Genomic DNA, 23,213 nt, shown 5'->3' on the forward strand with positions numbered 1-23,213 from the left:
TTATCACTTTATTACTTTTCAACCACGTACGCTTACGTTTAGTTGGAACCGACCAATTGCAATTGAATCATAGTATACTGTAATTACTGGTTATATGATATTCATAATATACGAAGAATAACGTACCGCAAATACTGTTGAATTACATAGTGATTGCTTGTATGTTAAATGATATTGCTGGTATGTTAAATACATAGTTGAAACAAATCGTGATCGCATCTGAAGATGAAATTGAAAAAAAACAAAACACAATTAAAAGATCATTACTATGGCTAATTATTTTTATTTGGCTAAAAATAATAAATCTCTAGCAGATTTTTGTGGCTTTTGCCCCCAAAAAATATACAATTGAAATAAATAATCATCTCTAAATAAGATATAAAAGAAGTTGGAACTCCATTACTTTGATTTAAAAAAATTTATTCGAAAAATAATGAAGCCTTAGCCAATCTCTTTTATAAAATGTACTTTGAGGAATCCATTAAGGAATAATATCATTGAAGAACTACGTGACGGACCTCTCGAAAAACTTGAATTTGCGGCTTTTGGACGGAAAATACTTGTGGGTGAAATCTAATTTTGAGCTTAATAGTTGGTGTAGACCATTGAATAAAGCTGAAACTTGTGTTTGACTATTGTTTTGGTGATTAAAATGTGAAGAAGCAAAGTTAACCATCATTGATGAAGCTTCAAGCTTCAAATTTGAAATTCGGGTTTGCAAAATCAGAGTCATTTTCGACTGGCTGTTGTTTCAAAAGCTTGGAACATCTTGAGAAGGTTATATCTCAAGTTTGAGACAATTTGATACAATTTTGGTGAGATTCTTGATCTAATTTCATATTGAATTTCGAGGTTGAAGAAGAACGTTGTAGTTCCATATGTCATTTTGCATGTCGTATGTATGTCTATATATGCACTTGTACCTCATATCTACATCACGTGTGTCATATAGATAATATTGATGCACAACATAAAGAGAATATATGCAAGATATACACATGATATATACGTGATATACAGATTATATACATGAACTGAAAACACCCTTTACGCTACGAAAACACATTTTCTCTCATTTTTCACACATTATGCGCCATACCACCACTAGAAATAACCACCAATCATTCCACCCTAACAAAGCAAAAACCATTTTAATACAAGGAAAAAAAGAAGAAGAAAGTTTCATAAACTTGAAAACTTCAAGTTGAAGCTCAAGTGAGCGATAACGGTGGTTTCATGTTTTTCTTCATTGATTCTCACTCCAAAACGTGTAAATCGTGAAATTCAGCTTCAGATAATGATATTCACAAAAGCAGCAAGTTCAATTCTTCAAAGAACCCATGTATTGTGACTTCACTAGTCTAACTTCTCAAACTGGTTGGATAATCCCAATTCGATTTCAGTAGGCGACTACTCCACGAAAGATTGGGAAGGAAAAGTTTTACCTGACATGGAACTTGAAATCAAGGAATACAGTGGTTGACTTTAATTATTACAAAACGAAAGATAATGTTAAATTGGGTATTACTGAAAGCGCCGATAAAAAAATGTAATTGGGGCTCCTAAATCATGACGTGTATAAAATTCCCAAATAACAAATACCACAAAACCTAGTCAGTGTAATCAAATATTAGATCTCTTCACCTAATAATTTATCTTCTATACAACTATAAATTTCAATACGCTAGAGTAACTACATGTCACTCAACAAGTCCATATCTCGTACTCCATTAGTCTGCACGTTCCACTCCTAATTGATGTTTTTATTTACTCTTTCATCGTAATCTTAATTAATGTTAGCTTACGGTGCTGGGAAGATGAACCAAGGTTTCTGTTCGAGTGAACCAAGGATAACAGAGATGAAAATATTTAGTCCAAAAGCTGTTTGGAGAACTTCATCTTTTAAAATAAAGTTACAGCTAAAACAGTTTGAAATCTGCACAATTGTCATATTTATTAGTTAAGAAATGGAATGAATGAAGCATCATTTTTTCCCATTAGTTAAAAAAGGGAATGAGTCGCGCAGCTTTTTAGTTTTTAAATTCTATTTTACACTTCTTCCTGAGAAAACTCACTCACACCTCATATGTACGCTTTTATACCAACCCAGTAAATACCTGACCTGTGCTTTGAAATAAACAGTTACTCTATTGCTTAAAACCATGTTAATCGATTCTCACCTCTATGACTTAGAGCCTGTTTGGATTGGCTCATATTAGGCGCTTTTAAGCCAAAATAACTTTTAAGCACCTTTGTAGTGTTTGGATAAGATAAAAACAAGTGCTTAATTTTTAAGCCAAAATAACAAAAATAAGGCAAAAGTCATAAGTTGGGATTCGTAACTTATGGCTTATGCTTATAAGTCATTAGTAATAAGTCATTATTTATAAGCTCATCCAAACAAGCTCTTACTATGATCAACTAATGTAGTTGGGGGCAAATACTGTAAGTTTGTTTTTTTCCCCTTCTCTGGTCAATGGCACAGTAAACCATGGTAAACCATAACAACCAAGGAACAAGGTCAAACAATTATATGATCATCGAGTATGTCCTATGTACGAAACTAATGCTCGCTTATACTACATGTATGAGATGCGTAGAACTAGTTTTGCTGTTCCATATAAAAGCGATAACCACTTCCACTAATACAAATGCCAAACAACTAGCCGATTGATACGTGTACTACAAAGTGGACAAAGCTGTCGTATCAATGGTTCATGGATCGGGCAAAAACCCAGTCGATTTGTTTCTTGTTGAACAATCAAATATACTCATAATTTTTACAGGTATGTCAATATAGTTCACGTGGAACCAATATACAAGGGGAACTGACCTTCTGTAATAAAACCACAGGCCTTGCAATTACATCAACAATTTTCTGAAATTTCCATGGATCCAAGACAGGTGAGAGAGCACTTCTTTCATTTCTCTCACTGAAAATGACAAATCAGTCCCCTAATAGTATACAATCTGAGTGTGCTCTCTTCGGAGAAGTAAAATATTACGAGAACGGTGCAGCTGAATTTGGGTGGTTAAAACAGTTGGACAGGTTGGTGAAGGGGCGGATAAATAGGAAAAGAAGGAAAAGAAAAGAATGACACATTATGGTAATCTCAAAGAATCTTGCCGCCTCAAGGGGATACCCTCTTGCTCAAAACCATTCTCCTCGTCGCCGTGCTTCGGAAGTCGCACAGGCAGCATGACAGGACCTGTATTTGATTTCATAAAAAGATGCTTTGAGAAATTGGCAAAATCTACCACAACTATGCCAACTTAAGCACCAGAAGAAAAACGGGAGAACAATGTTACCTTATTCAAAACAAACAACCAAAAAAAAAAAAAACTCCAGAACATACCATCAACCATGTCTTTGGTTTTGTGAAGAAGAAAAGTTCCAGAAAGAATTGTCACAAATCCACACATTTCTGTTACGATTTGAGTAGGATTTTGCCTATCCCAGTCCTGTTCATTCAAACACAATAGAGAAGAATAAGATATATTGAGGCTACCATCAAAAATAATAAATATGCATGTTCAAAAAGCTTCACATTGTCCTAAAGCATTAGAACAAATTGCCTTCAAAGATTCACCACTCAAGACCTCAAAATGTTATTAAATGGCCGAAATGCCGAACTTCATGCATGTCCCCGTTTATTGTGTTCAAATGAACTGAACGAAGAAAATCATATTTGGGCACCTCCTCCAATTGGCCACAACAGAGGACCTACTATATAATGAAACAGCCAGGAGAAGGCTTCGGCAAACTTAATGTGCCACCAAGTTCAGTTCCAGCACATGTAGTTACAATTCACAAAGCAAAACTGAACACTAAAATGTCTAAGATCAGTGAAGGAATCACCTTGAACATGATTACACTGGCTAAAATAGTCAAAGAGGTAAACATGACATAGTATATAGGAGAGACAACTGCTGTATTGAATGTGTCCAGGGCCTGCATTGAAGATTCATCAAAGAGAGCGTGAGGGATAGATAAAATAATGACTAAAGATCATGCAAGGAAAACATCACTTTTTCCTTTCTTTGGGAGGATAGATCCTTAGAAAAGTACAAAAATGGTTGAATTTCATCAAAAAAGTCGAGCTCAAACCTTAATAAGCTCTGCTCAAGTTGGTACCTTGGTTAACTATGGGAATTTAAGCCTAATAGTAAATTCTCCTCCCTGTACTGTTCCTCTGGTACCTTGACCAATTTTCTGATTTGGTCACTTAACACTTAATAAGGGCAAATATGGAAAAATAAGATTAATTCTTTCTTGATTTGGTAAGTGGACACTCTTTTTGAACAAAAAAATAAAGGCTAAATGAACACTCTTTTTGAACAAAAAAATAAAGGCTAAATGAACACTCTTTTTGAACCAGGAGTAGTTGTTATATAGCGAAGAGATGATAATTCCCTTTACGGGGAAAAAAAAAAATTGCATTTTCTAATTGGTTATTTTCATTTCTACGATGAACCTAAGATGCTTTAATCATGCCGCATGTTCCACATGAGACTGTGTTGAAAGAGCAAGTGTAGACTGGCATAATCTTAGCAACATATGCATGAATTCCCCGATAAGTAGCAAGATATGCACAAATTTATTAAGCGAACTCCAGCTATGATGGAAGAACTTAGAGCAAAAATTCATTAAGCAGATAGCAAATATGTTGGAAGAAAATAAGGAGATAAGGGAGGACACACCTTATTCAAATAATTCATTTGGGTAAGAACACACACAATGACAATTAAAGTAAAAGCCCAAGTCTGGGGATATATTAGCTGATTCGTTCCTGATAAAGTCAATTTCAAAGCAATTCCAATTGCTTTGACACTCATGACCTGTTACAGAAAAGCTGATATCTCAATAAGAAAAATACATATGGGAAATAGGAAAAACACAAATACATAATTTTTTTTTTTTTTAGAAAGATAACAAATACACAAATATTTGGAAGAACCAAATCAGAAAATGCATAGTTACATACCGATAAAGAACCCATTAGTGAGCACACTCCAATATAAAACATAATGTGTGTCTGCCCATATTGGGGAAGATAGTGGAATATAAGAATTAGGACAGCTATTATGACCACCACTGCATAGAGGAGAAAAGCTGCAGGAGATTTAAAAGATGTTAAGCTCGAGATATCAGGTAGAAAAAGGAGAAACAAACACCATTAACAACATGAAACAAGAAACTACCTGGTTCAGTAGCAAGATCCCACACTTCCTTCACAGATTGAATCTCACGTTCTTGTGGAGCATGCAGCACTATTGTGGTGGAGCCAACAACACATAAAGCACAACCTAAAATTCCAAAGGTGTGGAGCTTCTCTCTCAAAATAATGTGTGCGAGCACAGCACTGTTGTTTACACACAAACTCGTCAATAATCAAACCATAAAGTTAAATCTGAAATGAGTTAAAACTTATACTATACCTGATTATAATACTGACTGCACCAAGAGGAGTGACTAAAATAGCAGGGGCAAATGCATAAGCTGCAAAATTAGCTACCTCTCCAATAATCACTGTTGCAATGCAGCAAGCAGTCAGAGTTCTATCTTCAAGAATCAAACCTCAGCAAAATATTCAAATCTAGGCACACTTGTCGGAAAACAAAATCTCCACAGAATGTATCAAGAAATAAAGTCAAACACGGAGTATTTTATCTTCCGTCTTAAACTTGTATAGATACTTCAATTATAAGTATAACACAAGAGTTTCAACAGATACCAAGTAGATAGGAGCCATGTCGATCCTGCATAAAAGACGTACACCCCAAAATAAGTACTAACAGCATCTTCATTTGGAACTCAATCCTCCTTTTAACTAGGGTTATACCAAATAATGTCAACTTTACCATTGTCTGTTTCGTTGCTTTTTAGTAAGAAAATACCCGCGAAATGGTAGGGTAAGAACACAAGGGGTCACCAGATTTTGGTCAACCAAACTTCAATTCATGTCAATGGAACCATTAATTTCTGAAGAAGCAGTTGAATTCCAAGTCCATGCAGATCTTGCCAACGTTAACAGCATTAACATGATGTTTAGGGAAGAAAGAATTTTCATCAGTTAAATGGGAGAAGAAGGAATTAACAGATTTCATTTAGGTTAAGCAGAAATCAGATGGGTCGCCGTAATGCCTTATCTAGTGACTGCCTCTCTCCAACTTGTCCACTACAAGCTATGCCAACCCTTCTGCCGCCTCGCTGTTCTTCTTCTTATTCTCTGCTGGGAGCGCTCCTTCCGAAAGTAACATTGTCATTCCCCCTCATCACCTCTTATTAGGAAAGGAAGAAACATGGAGCAGCACATAATAGGATAATTCCACCTTATCATCATAGAAGGAAGAAATATGTATAATAAGCAAATTGAAGGACTAGGACTTAGGACATCTTTATCAATCTTGCTATACTCTTAACATATTAACTTCCTGTCCTCCCACCATAATTTCATCCAAAGCACTAACATAGTTACAACCAGTATAAATTAGAAATATGAGGAACCCCTCAAGCTTGAACAAGTAAACCAATTAAGAATAGAACTTATTTGAGTATAGAGTTCTAAATATTTTTAGTAGCTGCATTCCATTCTATTTTTACAACCTGGCTCTGATATCACAATGTGTGAGTGTAGTACTAAAAATCATAGAATGATAGAAATCATAGTTGAGATTGAATTATGGTAGAAAAAGTCCTCGTACAAGGGAGTTACTAGCCTAGCTCACAAAGACACTCTTGCCAACAAATTGCCCGCTTAGCATAAACTCGGAAAACGTATGCACTATAACAGAATATGTCTACTAAAAATATTTGACACTCTACACTCAAATAAGGACCAGCCATCCTATATCTTGGGAGGAAGAAACAACAGAGAATTTAGCTAGAAGAAGATATTATTATTACACCACAAGTATTACAAAGGATAGAAGATCGAAACAAGACATCTTCTTCTTCTTTCTTTTTTTTTTTTTTTTTTTTTCAGTACAAGACATCTTCCAACTACTCAAAGGCACCTTTATATAGGAGATGGAAAGCTAATACAAGTACTACCACCTAAACTTATTAAATTTAGGGGGAAAAATCCACATTTGCCCCTAAAATTTAAGAAATGGTCTGTATTTACCCTCCATTAATAGTTGAGGTCAATTACACTCTTGCCCTTATAAAAATGGCCCAATATTGCCCCTATTTTCTAACGGCCGTTATGTATGGATTAATTAATCTCTAACTAATATGCTTCGTGCGAGAAATAGCCATGTGTTCAAGTCTAAATTCCTTTTTCATTTTTTTCTTTTTTTCTTTTTCTTAAACTTCTTCTCTATCCCACCTACACCTAACCTTGAGCCACCAGCAGCAAAGCCACCACTGCCAACACCCCCCTCCCATGGGCAAAGACAACCTTCATCTAGCAAAAGCGACCATTAATACATCATATTTTAACCTAATCTTACCTTCTCAAATCATAAAGAGACCAAAAAGCTGTCCTACACTTCCAGTTTTACCCTTAGCCGCACAAAAGTTAGGGTATGTTTAAAACCATAAGTTTCAAAAGTCTAAAATTCACACAAATGTTACGGCATGTTTAAGACCACAGGTTTCAAAAGTCTAAAATCCGTGCAAATGTTACGGCATGTTTAAGACCACTTGTTTCAAAAGTCTTCCTTTATTTCTTTAACACTATGGCAAGGGAATATTTTTATTTTATTATTTATTTGGGGAAAGAAGAAGAGCCAAGAACACTTACTTTATCAAAAAAAAAAAAAAAACAAACAAACTAATGGAACCGTAAGATTCTTATTCATTTCTAAGGCAAGAGAGAGGCTTAATCACAACATGCATATTACAAGAACATGCAAGATGATCTAGTGGGGCAATAAAAAAGTTAAATCTTAATCAAATAAAGCACAGAATTTGATCTTTTTCAAAGAGCATGAATATTAACATCATATTAACATTTAACAGTGATAAATATGCAACTCAATGCATAGAAGCAAAAGGGGGTTTTCCCATTTCTTTAGTTTTACAGGGGATAACAAGTGAATCCATTAACTGCACTGCAGTATATAACTCACTTGTTATCATGCCCACCCACCAAAGCGGCTCTTGCAGGTATGAGTATCCTCCAACTCCTGTAAAAATAAATTATGTTAAGTCACAGAAACAATGTATCACCAAATGGTGATTTAAAGAAAGCACTATAAACCACGTGGGGGATTGAAAAGGCACTTGGTAAGTATAAGAATCCTAAAAACCTAATGTGAATGTCGATGGAAGACCAATATCACATGTTAAATTTTCTAAATATAAGTTCCAAGATTAAGCATTAGGCATACTGCCCTCAACTGGTTGATCAGTTGCTCTAAGTAATGAACAATCTTTCAAACAAATATTTTAGGTAAAATAATTAAAACAAAGCAATGTTAGTACTAAGAAACAACAAATGCAAACAGGGTTAGCAATGACTTATAGATGGATTTGTTGGTTGACCATTTGAGACTGCACCGCACTCACCAATCCACCACAGCACTCCAAATACCACTTGAAACAGCATCAATTATTCTAACATTTCATATATTCACTGGATTCAATCAAGTCCAAATAGCATCGGAAGGACAATAAGATGAAGATCATGTTTAAGTAACATCAAGGGCAGGGACAGTTATCTGAAGAGATCAACATCATCTCCGCATTCCAGTTGGAGAAGGCTAATATTAAGCAACCTAAGAACTGCCTGTAATTGAGACCGTAACACTAACTTGTCACAGGGAACAAAGATAGGAAAACAGGTTTCTTATTAGACTAAGGGGGAAACCGGGTAATGAACCAAACACCTCTAATGAAATCTTAAAAAGAATTCTTTAAAGATGATTTTCAATTTCTATGAGAAAAACTCTAGACCAGTATACCAGCTTACATAATCATAAACTACAAGTCATCACAACAGGTACCAAGTAACTCTGTCCACCAAGGCTAGAACAGATGGGAAGAAATACCTAGAGTTTTTGTTTCTGATGGGAATTGAACCTGAGACGCTCAATCCACTTCATTGACCACTAGGCCACACCCTTAAGGTGTGTAAAATAAGAGAATTACTTGGTTATATAGCACAGCTTTTTCCTTTTCATGACAACTCTTCCTAGTATGTGACTGATACAACAATATTTACTGCTACTACTACACCACAATACCATAAAACTTCGAATGTATGATTATAGTAATTAAAATTCAGTTTATTTAAACACTGCAACAGTGAACATAGCAACATGCAGTTTAGGCCATTAGCTGATCAAGTCTAAAGTGGATTAATCAAATAACGGAAGGAAAAAAAAAAACCTTGGATCACTTTTTAACTGCCAGTCAGTTACCATATTGATGATATGTAAATGAGGCCACTTGTCATTCAGAACTTCACCAGCTGAACTCTTAACTGATAAGAGCTTATGATCTCCATGGCATAGTTCATTTCAAAAACTTATTAATGCACCCGTTTTAGCCATAAATATTCAGTACAAGCAAATAAGTGCCCACCATAAAAAATGAATCTTACCAATAAAGATCATCAAAGCTTTAGCAACAACCCTTTATTATTTACTAAAGCAAATAAATTCATAAAGACATGCAAAATAAAAAATTTAAAAAAATCGGATTAGGGGTCATTTGGTATGAGGTACTAGAGAAAATAATGCTAGTATTAGTTTTGGTATTATTTAATCCCTTGTTTGGCAGTGTTTTCAGCCTATGTATACCTAGTACCTATATCAGTTATACACCCTATCCAGTACTATTCTTACACATAGTAACCCATGGCATTAACAATACCAGCACTATTGCTATTCTAATACACCCTATTCAGTTAATACAACAAACCAAACAATCGATAAAAAATAATGGCAGCATTACTAATACACCCTATTCTTATACACCTACCAAACGACCCCTTACAGTTCAATCGGGCTTAATTGGGTTCAACTATATGAATCTTCTATATCAATTTCAAAATATAAAAGGAAGTATAAATGTTGTATGTACCAGCTCTAATACCAGAAGCACCAGCTTTCTTTAAGCCTTTTTTCTTAACAATGAAACTAGCACCAATGAATAAGCTTGATGACAAAGCTAGAACCAATCCTTTAATGTTGTCAGATGACATGCCCTTGTACACATCTTTCCAGCTTTCTGTATCCATACCATCAACCACACAAGAAAAACAAATTCCTAAATCCTATTCTTCACTCTATCATAGATACAACAAGTTTCAAGAACGCTTATTAGTCTCAGTTAAAAGCTGCTTCTACAGGATCTTGGGGAGCAAAATATGCAAAAGGGCAATTTGGAAAATATAATACAAGAATTTAGGAGATCTGGGGTTTGCTGGGCAAAGAGACATACAAGAGTGAAAGGAAATGGTAGGCACTAGGCATGAAGGGTGTTTGTTCTCTTTCTTGATGGATTGGGGGTGGGAAGAAAGAGAGAAGAAAATGGTTTTACCAGAATTATTATGACACTTCTATGACTCAGGTACACACTTTAAATTATCCGGCTCTATTCTTTTTCTTTCTTTTTTTTTTTTAAATTCCTTCTTTTTTTCGCTGCTTTTATTGGAAACATCATTTGTGTTAAAAAGAAGAAATGACAAGGATGTGGAGTGTTCATGGTTCGATTTGGATCGGTTATTGATTAAAATCATAACCAAATCAATTTAGTCGGTTTTAAATGTCTAAAATCATAACCAAACTAAATAAAATAATAACCACCGGTTTGGTTATTGTCGGTTTGGTTCGATTTTTCAGTTTATGACTAGCAGTCATGAGACTTATCAGTAAAACATTAAAAAGTTGAAAAAGATATGTCTTTTTTTTTATTTAAACGATAACTTTTATTTATAGTTTAAGGTGGAACATACATTATAGAAATATTTTCACTATTAGTGATAGTGCAGTACTCAAGTTACCTAAAGTTGCTAAACTATTACATATAGAGCTAAAAACTAACTTAGTAGTGACTGCATCATTTTTGTCATCTTAATACACATACCTGGAAATAAAGTATAGCATAGGAGCTTTTAGTTGTTGGTACAAACATACATATTAATTAAACATAAAGACTACCTAAAATTAAAATGAAAATATATGAAATAAAAAAAAAACTTTGTGTAATGATCCCAAACATCAAAAAGTACTTGCATTTTGCCCTCAATTCTCCCATTTTATTAAAAAAACTTTGTGTAATGATCCCAAACTTTAGATGTTTTTCTATCATTATCCCCAAGGCTAGGGTCTCGACTACAAGGAGTTGTTCTTTTCTGCTTTTTAGGAGGATTACCCACGGAAGAAGTATTAGGGCATTACCATGTGCTTGAGTTGCAGCAAATGCTGATGTTACTGAAGTATCTTCTATAGGAACCTCCAAATCTACAACCTCTGTCCTTTTCATATGAAAAATATTAGAAGTTTAGGACTCATTCAGACAAGAAAAAAGAAAGGTATAAATTCAAAAAAGAAAAAAAAAACAACCTAAAATCAAATGGCTGACAAAGAAAGGCTAAAAATTTAAGTTAAAGACATTAGACTATATCTGTTAGTAGGTTTACACTTAACACATAAAAGAGTTAAAAGACTTAAAGACGTGGGCTTAGACATATTCTTAAAAACATGGGCCTTAAACAATCATGTGAAATAAGTAGACCAAAAACCAAAGTAATGATTAAAAGGTATAAAATATTTATAATTATTTATGAAAAACTAATATTATACATATAAATAATTATAAAATTTATGTATATAATTTATCGGTTTGGTTCGGTTATTTTTTAATAGAACTATAAGCAAACCAAATATTATCGATTTTTAAAATTTAAAACCAAACCAAACCAAACCAAATGTCAATTTTTTTTATTTGGTTTGGTTTTGGTTTTAACCAAAACCGTGAACAGCCATGTGACCTGAACTGCTTTTCTTAATTTAATATTTACGTGGTTAATAAGGGAGTTTAAAATTTAAAATATCTAATAGCAATATTAGCAAGTTGATCGATGTCTCGGGTTGGAAATTTAGGAATGAAGTTGTCTTTGATACGGAGTGATTTACCTCTAAAGTGAACTTTACTGCGCAAATGCAAATTAATTGAACCCCAATATAGGTACCGGATATCGAATAAAAAATTTTAAAAAATGTGTGAGGTCCGTGATAGTATGATTTATATTGTTGCCTCTTAGTAACTTCTCTTTCTGTCTCATTTTTTTGTAATAATATTTGACTACACACAAAATTTAAGATTTTTTTTTTTTTTGTACTTGTGGTCTAACATATGCCTTAAACATTTATGTGTCTGTAAAATCATGTCACTAATAATAAAATAAAAAGCTTTAAGTTAAATTATTTCATAATAAATAAATACGTCATTTTTTTAAGACGAACTAAAAAAGAAATTGTGTAACATGAAAAATAGGAGTAGGATGTTTCTCTTGAGTGGTGGCTCTTTATGAATCTTCTTTCTTTTTTCTTAACGTGAACTTGTGATACTTATTACATTCACTTTATGAAAACACAGAGATAGAGAGAGTGGGGAAAGAAATCAATTTCAATAGTTATTGATAATGTTGTTATTATTCCTAGTTCCCTATTTATACAGAGAATATTCCAGCATAAGTAAACTACGAAATTCCCTTACTCACGCACAAGTCTTGTGCTTTCATCCATTATATTCATGTGCCTTCTTCCCTTGTAGTCGTTAGCTCGTTCTTGACAAATCCAATTGGTGTTCATAATCTGGAGTAAAAGGATTCGAACCTTTGTATGTCGGTACCAAAAACTGATGCCTTACCACTTGGCTATACTCCATATGCCTATTTTGGACGGTGGGAATGGGGAGAGGGGGAATGGAGAAGCAGGGCTCGAAGAACGAGCCGAGCCGTGCAAGGACGCGGGGATATAACAAGTAAGCAGCAAGGTAAAGTTCAGCAGTAACAAAAAGTAAAGTTCGGAATAGTAAACCACAGGAATATTACGTGAAAAATTCCTTATTCAAGGGAGTTAAATAAGGATGGAAATAGGGCGGGGCAAGGCGGGTTATAGCATTTACGAGGAGGGGCGGGTTTGAGTTTTTGCGAGGGTGGGACGTGTTCAAATTGAAAAAAAGAACAAGCGGGGCAGGTGGGTTCACGGGTTGGGATTTAAATCTTTTAAACTAAAACTAAAGCCTAAAAGCCCTGAAATTTGTACGCTTGTACGCTAGTCTCTTGTAATACCCCGCACACTCGGATTAAAGAATGAACCACTCAATAAATGTCATCAGATTCGAGCCTTAGAGAATTTGGGAGATACCTAAGTGTAATCATGAGAATTTCACTATAAGAAAAGTTCGACCTCAAAAGTTAAAGTGAAAGTTGCGCTCAAGTGAAGTTTTTGAAATGGATTTGAACCTGGTCCAACTTCAAGTTAGTATTTCTACCCGTGTAAATGGAATCCCAGGGCGACCTACTATGAGATTAAAGATCTACGAGTCTAGTTTCTAATGCATCAAACCGTTCGTCGATAACACATCGGAGTAAAACATTATGCACGTTTTACAACATACTGTCTGGGCAAAAAATTCCACCGCGACGCGATGGCTATAGCGATGAATTTCAGTATGATGGCCACAGCGAGGGACTAAGGTTTTGAGGCGGTGGGATGGACCTATATATGTATAATTCATTGGGAAATCATTTCATAAGGTTGTGGGTTTGTTTTTGGGCAGAACCCTCTTCAAATACTCTCAAAAATCATCTCTAAACATCAAGATCTTCAAGGCAAGTCCAAATCAAGTTTATACATGATGATTCTTCCTCGATCAAGGTATGATCCATCGTCTACGACCTTCTATGAGCTAGTGTGAGCGTCTAAGATATATTTTTGATAAGCATTCATGGGACGGTGATCGGAAGCTGTGAGTTCAATTTGTAATAGTTTTATAAAGTGATTATGGGTTTTTCCATGAGGTATGGAGTCCGGGATGTCACGCCTGTTACATCCCGTAAATTTATATGTTAAGCTCGTCGTAAGTTTAATCGACATGAGCTCAGAAAGAGGGATTATCTTTGAGTTTAAAGGAGGTTGACCATATTAATCTTAAATTTTACAAGTATTTATAAACATGATCAATAAGTATCGGAAAGTCTGGAGGTTAAACGAATCGAAGAAAATAAGTTTCGCCGAAAGCCGGTAAGTTGGGAATGTTGTAGCCCGTACTTTTGGGGTAAGACTAGGAGTTCTTAACATACTAATAAGGTCATGTTGTGGGGTATTTGAATCATATATTATTCGTATGTTATGTTATGTTTTGAAGTCAAATGAGTTGTAAAACAAAAGTCAAGAAAGGTCACCGCAAGTTGCATTTATAAATTCGCTGAAATTTGGGTCAGATATCGTGGAGCTTTTCTCTCAATATACTTGGAGTTATGGGGTGATCCACCCACCAAATTGAAGGTCTACGAGTTTAGTTTCCAACGCATTAAACCATTCATCGATACGACGTCGGAGTAGAAAGATATTCGCATTTTTGTGAGACTATGCAAGCAGCCCCTTTGGGACCCACTTGAGGCAGTGGAATTCCTTTTTAAGTATAAAAGTCGACGGATGCTTTGTAAACTGTTTCTAGATCCTAAAACCTCTCCAATACTATCTCAAGGTCTCCACACCTATCTAAACCAAATCTAAGGGGTTTCAACCTCATCAACCCTCAGAAAGATTGTAAAGCCAAGGAAACTCGAATTCTCTTCGGCGTAGTCGCGTTGTAAGAATTTTTTCTAGGTCAGATAAGGTTGATCTGCACAGAATCTCATGATATAAGGTAAGATTTACCTCCCCTACATGTATTCTAGTTGGTAGGGATCATATCCAGATTATATGATACAGAAATGGGTGAAACCACGGTTGGAAATTGTAGTTAAGATGCTCGTGTATATTGGGTTGATTTTGAAGTTGTTCTTGTGATAATTTAGGCTGGTAATTGGTAACATAACATGAGTATATTGTTGTTATGGTTCTTAACCTGTTCATGAAGAAAGAAAAGAAATTAAACAATAGCTCGTTAATCATAAACCGAGCTTGCCGCTCGTTGTGATTGTTTAGTTGTTGAAGGAGCTTGCTGTAAATCTTATTGTTGTTTGGGCTGTGATAAGCTCAAGTGCATTCGTGTTTTGATGATTTTCAAACTGACTTAGAACTAGATAGAGACCTAGTTTGTGATCTGCTCTTTGTGCATCTTGCACGATGATAGCGAGCAATTTATGTAGAAGCCGAGCTACTCACTGCGCACACAAGTACAACGATTGATTGGGCTTGCTTTAGGTCAAATATTGAATGAGTGGTCTCTATCCATCCCACATACTTCTCACTATATATACAACATATTGCAATATATTATGCATCACTTGGAAAACCTAAAAATCACCCAAAATGCGGTGAGTCCAAGACTCTCAGTGTTCAACAAAGTTAATCACAACCGAAGGACTGTTTCCAACACTGAAGATGCTTTATTCTCTTAGTTTGTTTTAAGCTTTGTTTCATATGCTTCAACTTGTAAACCTACTCTTCTCTTATAAGAAGCTGTTGTAGGTATTTCAAATTCTTAGTTGTTGTTAGGCAATTTACCTTTCAATCTTTTAATTGGTACCCTTGGCTAGTTTAGTCTAAGGTGTATATGTTGGGTTTGGCTAGAGGTAGTCAACCTTAGGTTCCTTGGCTAGAGTTAGTCAAGCGGAGGTGTCTCTAATCAGTGTATTGCAAAGGTTGAGGGACTAGGGGAGTTAGTTCCTAGGTTGCCACTATTCTAAGGGTTGAGGGATTATGGGAGTTAGTTCCTAGCTTACGATAGGTTGTAATCTGAAGTTGCTCGTGTAGTGGAGTTGAAATCCTACTGAGGTGAGTCGTGATTTTTAATCCCTTGAGCAAGGAGTTTTTCTCGGTAAAAACAGTGTCTTCTTTACTTATTGCATTGCATAAGGGAACTGGTACTCAACCAGGTCCCTCCATACATTGTTTGGTGGACATATAGCCTATATCAATTGGTATCAGAGCAGGAGTTTTCGAAAAGTTTAACACCTAGAAACAATCTATAAAATGGTTGCACCACCCAATATGGAAGAAGGTCAATCTTTCACCAGGCCACCCAGATTTAACGAAAAATACTATGGGTGGTGGAAGACTAGAATGCACGACTTCATCATGGTGAAGACTCGGAGAACGTGGGATATCATGCCGCTGATGGCCCCATATATTAGTACACAAGTGAAGATGGTGTAAAAACCACTGCCAAAAAAAGGAAAGAATAAATTGATGCTGACAGGAAGGCAGTGGAGAAAAATTATAAAGCCAAGAAGATCCTTGTGTGTGGAATAAGACCTGATGAATACAATCAAGTCTCAGGGTGCTCAACTGCTAAAGGGATCTAGGAAGCTCTTCAAACTGCCCATGAAGGAACAACACAGGTGAAGAACTCCAAGATCGACATGCTCACCACAGAGTATGAAATGTTCAAAATGAAAGAGGGAGAATTTATGCATGATATGCACACTAGATTCACCTTTATTATAAATGAGCTTCATTCTCTAGGAGAGGACATCACAACTACTAAAGTGGTGAGAAAGCTTCTTGGTGTTTTGCCGGATTCTTGGGACAGGAAGGTAAATGCTATTTCAAAAGCCCAAGACCTCACCAAGCTGATGGTCGATGAACTCATTGGAAACCTTAAAACCTATGAGATGAAGATGACCTTGAAAAAGGATGAAAAGAATGAAGTAAAAAGAGAAAAGAGTCTTGCTCTCAAAGCTACCGAAGAACTCGAGTGATGATGAAACTGAAATTTGGCATATCTCACACAAAGATTTATTAAGCCAGATCAAAGAAGTAGTAGAATCCCGAAGGTAGGAAGCTCCAACAAAAACTCCATAGGAAATGACTATATCTACCATAAGTGTGGTAGACCTGGTCACTTCGCCAAAGAGTGTTCTCGAGTAAAAGATGATTATGACGAAGCTGAGGAGAAACCAGTTTCCTAACAAAAGGTTCATAAAAAAGGAAGTTGTTGATGAAATAGTAAAGTAGGCACTTGCTGCATTAAGGGACTCCTCCAGTGAGTTTGAAGATGAGAACGACAGAGAGGATACATCCATGGTGGTCATTGATATGAAGCCTCCAAGTATGAGTCTATCTTTGCAATCATGTCAAAGCCAGATTCAGACGATAGTGATGAGAGTAATGGAGTGGAAGAGGTAAATTTCTTGGACGTAAAAAAAAAAAAAAAAAAAAAAAAACATGAAAGCCTACTCTTTAAATAAACTCATGTCACTGTCATGTGTGTTAATTGATGCCTATCAGACCCTTATTACTGAAAAGGATGCACTAACTCTTGAAACCAGTAATTCCGAACTTGGTAGAGATAATTTGTTGGTGTTGATTGGAGAGATGAGAGAGCAGGTTGATGAGACCAATCAACTGAATATTATCCTGAAAGGTCAAATAAAAGGGGATACAGGAGCATCTCTTAAAGGGAAGGGTGAAGCTAGTAAAATTTTCTTGGAGCTTGAAGATGAGATCAAAAAGGCAAAACTAAGTCTCACTACTGAAGTTGAGAGGAGCAAGCAATTGAAAGAAGACTTGAACAGAATTAAGTTTGATCTTGTTAAAACTCTCAAGTAGACCTGGTCCTTTGACATAATTACCTCCATAAACAGGAGTAAAGGAAGCGGTAGGGAAGGGATTGGTTACAAGAAGACACCCTACAATCCCCACAACAAGTATGTCTCCACCACTGAAAATTGGTTGTCTTTGTAACAGTAACGTAATTCAAAGATTATATTCAAATTATACTCAATTAGTCCCAAAATTTCCTTTTATAATCAATCCATAACAACAACTTCAACATAACACCTTTTTGACCTTTTCTCCAATTTCTTTTCCTCAAATCTTTAGCATAATTACCAAATAAACATATAAGCATGAAACTAGGATGAAATCTTACCTGAAATTCGTCGAAGGGATAAAACCAAAATAAAGAAGAGAAAGAAAAGTTTTTTCTTTCTTTCAATCCAAATAAGAGAACAACGAAAGCACTCAAAAATGAAAGTTAGATAAAGAAGAGTTAGCAAGAACTAGCACTAGACTTCTTCCCCCTTTCTTTTTGACTTTTTCTCTCTCCTTTTGTTTGTGCTTCCACCGGAACTTTTCATTGTTTTATAGAGACCCGAGGAAATTCTATATAATAATAAATGTAGAAAGGTGAGGGTGAGGTACTTTCCCGGCATACGGAAAGAAAATCCGGGATGACGGCTTTCAAAAACGAGTGAGGGACGGGGAGAGGGAGGCTCTCGAAACCAAACGAGACTCGAAAGAACATGGGGAATTAGCACCATTCATATGAGTACTTTTGTCTCTTCGAGACAACAAAACAAAAAGGACAGCCCTCTCTATATCTCGGTCTCGGTTTAGCATCATATATCGCTCTGGAGAGCATTTTTTTGGGTTGTAGTGAAAACCCGTGTAAAATTATACGATTTGAGATACGGACCGTATAATTTATATGGCCGACAAATACGGCCTGTATAAAAAAAAATACAGCCAGTATAATATTATGTCGGTGGAATTTTCCAAATTTTAAGTATGACGACCCCTCTTCATTTTTAGTCATTCTAAACATAACCCCAAGTTCAAGAAAGCTCTAGAAACCTCTCCAAAACACATTCAAACATTTTTCCAAGCCAAAATCAAAGATCAAAGTGAGGATTAAAGTGCTTAGGGTTTCAAAGTGAGGTTTAAACTTATCTCTTCTTCTTGTAAAGCTTGGGAAGGTATTTTTAGGTGGAGTAACCTTGAAATTGAAGTGTTCTTGAATTTTGTCAGTTGCATTATAAAGAAGACTCTCTGAACTTGAATTTACATAGCTTGTGCATTCTGTAGCTCCTCATATGCTAAGAGGTATGCCTCCCTCAAGTTGGACAAAAAGTACTGTCCAAAATTCTGCCAAGTTTTTCCAAAGTTTCGACAAACTTAATTTCTTCGATTCGCTTGATCCCTGAACCTTTAGATACTTGCTTAACACTTGTTAAAAGTATTTCTTACCCTTATAAGGGTTCCATGGCCTCTCCGGCTTACGCTAGTTTACCTCTGACACAACCAAAGCGAAAATTTGCGAGGTGTAACATCATATATATGTACGGTCCGTATCCTTGGCCGTATATGCCGTATAAAATTATACGGTCCGTATAGTTGGCCATATAATACCACCTCCAAAACTACCTTCTCTGAAATTTTTTAAAATCCTTAAATACGGTCCATATCTCAAAATACAGACCATATCTCAATTATACGGTCTATATTCTATATTTTCCAAAAAAATAACTTTTAACGAACCTTTCCGCTTAGATTCACTTATCCTCTAATCCTTCCGTAACTTACCAAACATGAACTTAAACATTTTTAACATAAGTTAGGCTTGTTCAATCTCATATAACCTCCGAAGACAAATCTCGATGTCCAAACTAAGATAAATTACATATGATGATTCTAATTGTATAAAACCACAAGGTATAACACTGCCTCACCCCTTAGAAACATTCGTCCACAAATGTTAACTTCCAGGAATTCTATAAAAATTTGGGTAGATTCTCCTCTATAACTGTACCGCTACCAACTTGCCACACATCAATCCAAACTATACAATGCCACACAGGGCTACAACAAGCAGTAACAAAAATGGCCCCACACGATCAATAAGAGTAGCTGATAAATAAAACATACCTGAAGATGATTGTACTGCAGCTTGTATCTGCTCTGAATCTGGAAATAAATGAGGATACCTAGACTTCATATCTTCCTCCGCTTCCTAAGTCATTTCCTCTACCTTCTTGTGCCTCCAAAGGACTTTAACTGAAGCTACATCTTTGGTTCTCAATCTCCAAACTTGCCTATCTACGATGGCAATGGGAGCCTCCTCGTATGATAGTTGCTCTGTAACCTGAACATCATCAATAGGTACAATTCTGGAAGGATCTTTGATACACTTACGAAGCATCGATACGTGGAAGACCGGATGGACTGACTCGAAATCTAATGGTAGGTCTAATTCATATACCACCTGGCCCACTCTACGTACAATCCTGTAAGGTCCAATGTATCGAGGACTAAGTTTACCCTTCTTACCAAATCTCATAACGCCTTTCATAGGCGATACTTTCAAGAATACCTAATCATCCACTTGGAACTCTAGGTCTCATCGGTGGTTATCTGCATAAGACTTTTGACGACTCTGAGCTGCCAATAATCGATCTTGAATAAGCTTGACCTTTTCCATGCTTGCTGAATCAGATCTGGTCCTACTAACTTAGTTTCCCCCTCTTTGAACCATCTAATAGGTGAGCTACACTTTCGCCCATATAAAGCTTCGTACGGGGCCATCTGGATACTGGAATGATAACTGTTATTGTACGCGAATTCAATAAGCGGCAAGTGATCATCCCAACTACCTCCAAAGTCTAATACACATGCTCGTAATATATCTTCGAGAGTTTCGATAGTACGCTCAGCCTACCTATCTGTCTGGGGATGAAATGCGGTGCTAAGACTCACATGAGTACCTAGACCCTTTTGGAAAGACTTCCAGAAGTCGGCTGTAAACTGTGCACCCCTGTCAGAGATAATGGATACCGGAACACCATAAAGTCTTACTATCTCCTTAATGTACAGCTTCGCATTATCCTCGGCTAAGTAAGTAGTCCTGACAGGAAGAAAATGGGCTGATTTTGTAAGTCTATCAACAATCACCCATATCAAATGATATTTACACTGAGAACGGGGCAAGCTTGTAATGAAATCCATGTTAATTACTTTCCATTTCCACGTCCGAATCTCAATAGCTTGCAGTAACCCACCGGGCTTCTGATGCTCAACTTTCACCTATTGACAATTAGGACACTGGGCTACAAACTCTGCTATATCTTTCTTCATTCCGTCCCACCAATAAACTTCCCTGATATCATGATACATCTTCGTTGTCCCTGGATGAATAGAATAAGGGGAATAGTGAGCCTCTCCCATAATCTAATGACGTAATCCTGCAACATCAGGTACACATAGTCTACCTCGATATCTGAGAACTCTATCTACAGAAATCTTAAATGGTGACTTTATCTTCTAAGGGGATGTGTCTCTATAATGAACCAGCATAGGATCCTCGTTCTGGCGCTCCTTAACTTCAACTACTAGAGACGAGACTGTCGAATCCTGAATTGTAACCCCTGTATTGCCTGAGTCCAATAATTTGAACCCTCAGGCTAGCTGTTACACCCCGTACCTTTAAATGTAAAGTTTCGCCAGGAGTTAGTCGACGAAGACTTAAAAAGCGAGGTTGTCATCAAGGTCCTAAGGAATTATTCATGCTAATTCTTCATACATGAGATCTTGGTATCATATTTAGTAAGTATCAGGAAGGTTGGATGTTAAGCGAATCGAAGAAATTAAGTTTGTTGAAACTTTGGGGAAAATTTAGCGGGGAGTCGAGAGGCGAAATTTTGGGTCAACTTGGGGGAGGCATATCTCCTAGAATACAAGGAGTTACAAAAACCATAACCTATGCATTCATAAGTTCAGTGAGTCTACTTTCCAATGCTATTGACATATATGAATTTACAATTCGACGGTGGGAGTTATGGGCCGTCGATGCACATTGACGACCCGTCAAATTTCAGGCGCTGTAGCTGATGTATATAAGCACTTATTTCGTGATTTTTTTCATTCCAACCCACACCAACAGACCCTAAACACTCTCTAATATTTATCAATACTCTCCTAACCTTTATTTATCATCCAAGTAAGATCCGAGCCCCGAAAACCCGAGCTAGTGAAAGGGAAGTTGTTCCTAGGGTTTCTATTTGAAGTTGTTGAGCTTAGGAGTTGGATTTGGAGTTTGGTTCTTGGAATTCCATCCCCTTTAATGTATGTATACTATTATTATCTTTGCTATTAATTTTATTACTAAGAGTTTTAGTTATTTAAAGTGAAGGAAATATAGTTATGGAAGTGGTGAGTTAATTGAGTCAAACTAAGATTAGGGGCTGTTTTGGGAGATGTTTCGGCATGGATTTGATTATATTTTGATATGGAGGTATTGACATAAGTTGTTTGTGGAGGAACCCCTTAGTTTAAAGTGAAGAAAAACATGATATGAAAGACCTAGATTAGCTTGATGATGTGGTTGCCTTGAAGGCTGATTCGATTGGAATTTTGGAGAGATTTCCACTTGTTTATGTTGTCGTATATGGTTACTGTTGTTGTTGATGATTTTTTGTGTGTTGTGCACCGTTTGGGAGTTGGATATGAGTGAGAATTATAGGGGAAATGCTGCCCGAATTTCGTTAAGTTTCATGCATACTTAGGAATGGGTAGTAAGGGATGTACATGGCCTAATTGTAATTCATGTTATCTCGGTTGTAGCGTAACAAGCTCGGGAAGTACGCATCAGACATTAGGTATATTCCAAGGTATGTTAAGGCAAACCTTTCCTTCATTTTTGGCATGATCTTATAAATGAACGAACAAGCAAGTAAACGAGCTTCCATACTACTCTACTCTTAGAAGCACTAGGAGTACTTCGGTCTATGATTGTTCCTTCTGTTCACAAGTCTTGAGGTTTCTTATATTGATGATGTTAGCTCAAAGAATGTCCATCGGAGATAGTATGACCTCATTTCACTCCGAGAGTTCTATGTGTTCATTTCATTTATGTATTGCATCCATATTCATATGCATATTGATCCGTGACTAGAAAACACATGATTCTTATGTTCTGATTCCATACATGACATTCATAATATTTTTACTCCTAGAAATGCTAGCAGTCTATAATTTCTGAAAATTCTTATGATAACTCCAACCTTAGAGATTTCCAAGGTCTAGGGTTCTAGATGATTTCATGACGTGACTGAGCGTGCTAGATAATTCTGGGTTATATTAAGGATATGTGGCCTCAGCTTATGTCTGAGCGTGCTACACGATATGCGGCCTCAGCTTATGTCTGAGCGTGCTATATAAAATGTGGCCTCAGCTTATGTTTGAGTGTGCTAGATAATTCTTGATTTCATTCAGAATATATGGCCTCAGCTTATGTTATGGATCGGTCCATCCGTTCCTCGTCATTACTAGTATATTATTTATATATATGAATCGGGCTGTGCGTT

General features: G+C 36.2%; 1 protein-coding gene across 1 annotated transcript; it reads right to left on the reverse strand.

The window, feature by feature from the left end:
* Positions 1 to 2,690: 2,690 nt before the first annotated feature.
* On the reverse strand, positions 2,691 to 10,510 carry LOC132044393 (probable magnesium transporter NIPA4). Its single transcript, XM_059434884.1, has 9 exons — positions 10,034 to 10,510; positions 8,077 to 8,133; positions 5,440 to 5,530; positions 5,203 to 5,363; positions 4,986 to 5,113; positions 4,702 to 4,839; positions 3,860 to 3,952; positions 3,357 to 3,462; positions 2,691 to 3,209 (listed from the first exon to the last, which is right to left on the reverse strand). Exons 1-9 carry the CDS (start codon positions 10,188 to 10,190, stop codon positions 3,103 to 3,105), a joined length of 1,038 nt encoding a protein of 345 aa, XP_059290867.1. The 5' UTR covers positions 10,191 to 10,510; the 3' UTR covers positions 2,691 to 3,102.
* Positions 10,511 to 23,213: the final 12,703 nt, after the last annotated feature.

This window comes from Lycium ferocissimum, unplaced genomic scaffold, assembly GCF_029784015.1.
Source record: "Lycium ferocissimum isolate CSIRO_LF1 unplaced genomic scaffold, AGI_CSIRO_Lferr_CH_V1 ctg4418, whole genome shotgun sequence".
In the NCBI taxonomy this organism is placed as follows: domain Eukaryota; kingdom Viridiplantae; phylum Streptophyta; class Magnoliopsida; order Solanales; family Solanaceae; genus Lycium; species Lycium ferocissimum.